We start from the raw sequence: 1,841 nt of genomic DNA on the forward strand, positions 1-1,841 counted from the left end.
ATTATTATTATTATTATTATTATTATTATTATTATTATTATTATTATTATTATTATTATTATTATTATTATTATTATTATTATTATTATTTATTATTATTATTATTTATTATTATTATTATTTATTATTATTATTATTTTTATTATTATTATTATTATTATTATTATTATTATTATTATTATTATTATTATTATTATATATTATTATTATTATTATTATTATTATTATTATTATTATCATTATTATTATTATTATTATTATTATTATTATTATTATTATTATTATTATATATTATTATTATTATTATTATTATTATTATTATTATTATTATTATTATTATTATTATTATTATTATTATTATTATTATTATTATTATTATTATTATTATTATTATTATTGGGTATCATCGCGCGCATCGCTAACTCGGGTAGATTGTTTTCATCATCATTAGTATTATCAGCACCATCTTTATATTATTGTCATCATCATATTATACTCATTATCAACTCATCAGTAATAATTGGTCTATAAATGACAAAATCATTGGATTATAACAAGAAATGAAGTGAGTAGGAAAGTGCCAGAAGACAATAGAGAATAAAAAAAAACTTCACGGCAATGGGGGTTCGAACTCAGGACCCTACCGTTACCACAGCTCCTCCTGGCCGCGAGAGGGTAGCTCTACAGTCGAAGGCATCCACCATAATTTGATTTCTATTTCCGAATCGATTTGCATAGAGAGAATAGTTTCATCGACAATCATAAATGATTGAGATAAAACATGTGAATAACAAGAAATAGAGTGAGTAGGAAAGTAGGAAAGTTCCAGAAGACAGAGAATAAAAGCTTTGCGGCGGCGATGGGGGTTCGAACCGTGGCCTTCGTAAAGTTAGGGCCTGACATTGACCAAAAAATGACGACAAAATGCCAGTCTTTTGCCACAAAAGAAAACAAATAGTGAGTTGTATTCAATAGTTCAACCAATGAAATGACTTGTTTCCATGAGCTCTACTAACGACAACTCACTAGACGGTGCAAAAACCAAATAATGACGTCAAACTGTAAGTCCTTTTGGATTTCAGTATCAGGCTATAACATAACGATGCTCGAACCCGCGATCTTACTGGTAAGACAAGTCCTCCAGGCCTGGGAGATCGTGACTCCCCAAAAAAGTCGCTTCAAACTCTATGTCTGTCTTGAGCCAGGCGGAGTTGTCTTTCCAATAAGGTCGCTGGTTCGAGCCCCCATCGCCGCCGCGAAGTTTTTATTCTCTGTTGTCTTTAACAGCGTTATCTCTGTCCGAGAAAAAAAAATGTAATATCGCATAACAGGCGTCATGTCCTGTCCTACATGTTAAGCGTTGTTGTTGGCCAGGGACCCCTTGTAAAGCTCTTTGGGCACGATTAGCGGATATGTTTCTATATAAAAGCTAAAATTTAATTTAAGATGTCAATAAAAGTCTTTTTGAGTGCAAGATTGAAATGAATAAAACCATGTTAAAAGTCATTATAAAATTTGTTTTGACAACGTAATAAATTGTTTTTGAAATAGAAAATACTTCGAGAAGTCCTAGGTTTAAAACTTATTGCAAAGATGAGTTCGTTTTAATCGATCGATATTTGAAGGAAGAAGTTCTGGCCAAAATTACAAAAAACCTTTTTTTTCAGAGTAAGGCAGTAATCTCTTCAGCTTATGACACGCATTGTGGCATTTTCCTCTTCTCCTTCTGTATCTGTGTTCATTCCCGTCTTTTCACTCTCTTCCTCTTCTGTCACGCGAAGAGAGAGTTTCGCCCTGATTCTGTCATCAAGATCGAACAGATGGGTGTCGTCATCCTCCGG

At 31.2% G+C, this 1,841-nt stretch overlaps 1 protein-coding gene across 1 annotated transcript in view; it reads right to left on the bottom strand.

Moving 5' to 3' along the window:
- Positions 1–404: 404 nt before the first annotated feature.
- LOC144963361 (uncharacterized) overlaps positions 405–1,841 on the bottom strand; it is a 24,788-nt gene continuing 23,351 nt past the window's right edge. The window contains exon 4 of the mRNA XM_078897319.1: positions 405–1,841. This exon is cut by the window's right edge and continues 903 nt beyond it. Coding sequence (XP_078753445.1) covers positions 1,686–1,841 — 156 coding nt within the window. The 3' untranslated portion in view covers positions 405–1,685.

The sequence above is a fragment of the Berghia stephanieae genome, chromosome 1 (assembly GCF_034508935.2).
Source record: "Berghia stephanieae isolate SIO BIC M18660-M18661 chromosome 1, UCSD_Bste_1.3, whole genome shotgun sequence".
Classification (NCBI taxonomy): domain Eukaryota; kingdom Metazoa; phylum Mollusca; class Gastropoda; order Nudibranchia; family Aeolidiidae; genus Berghia; species Berghia stephanieae.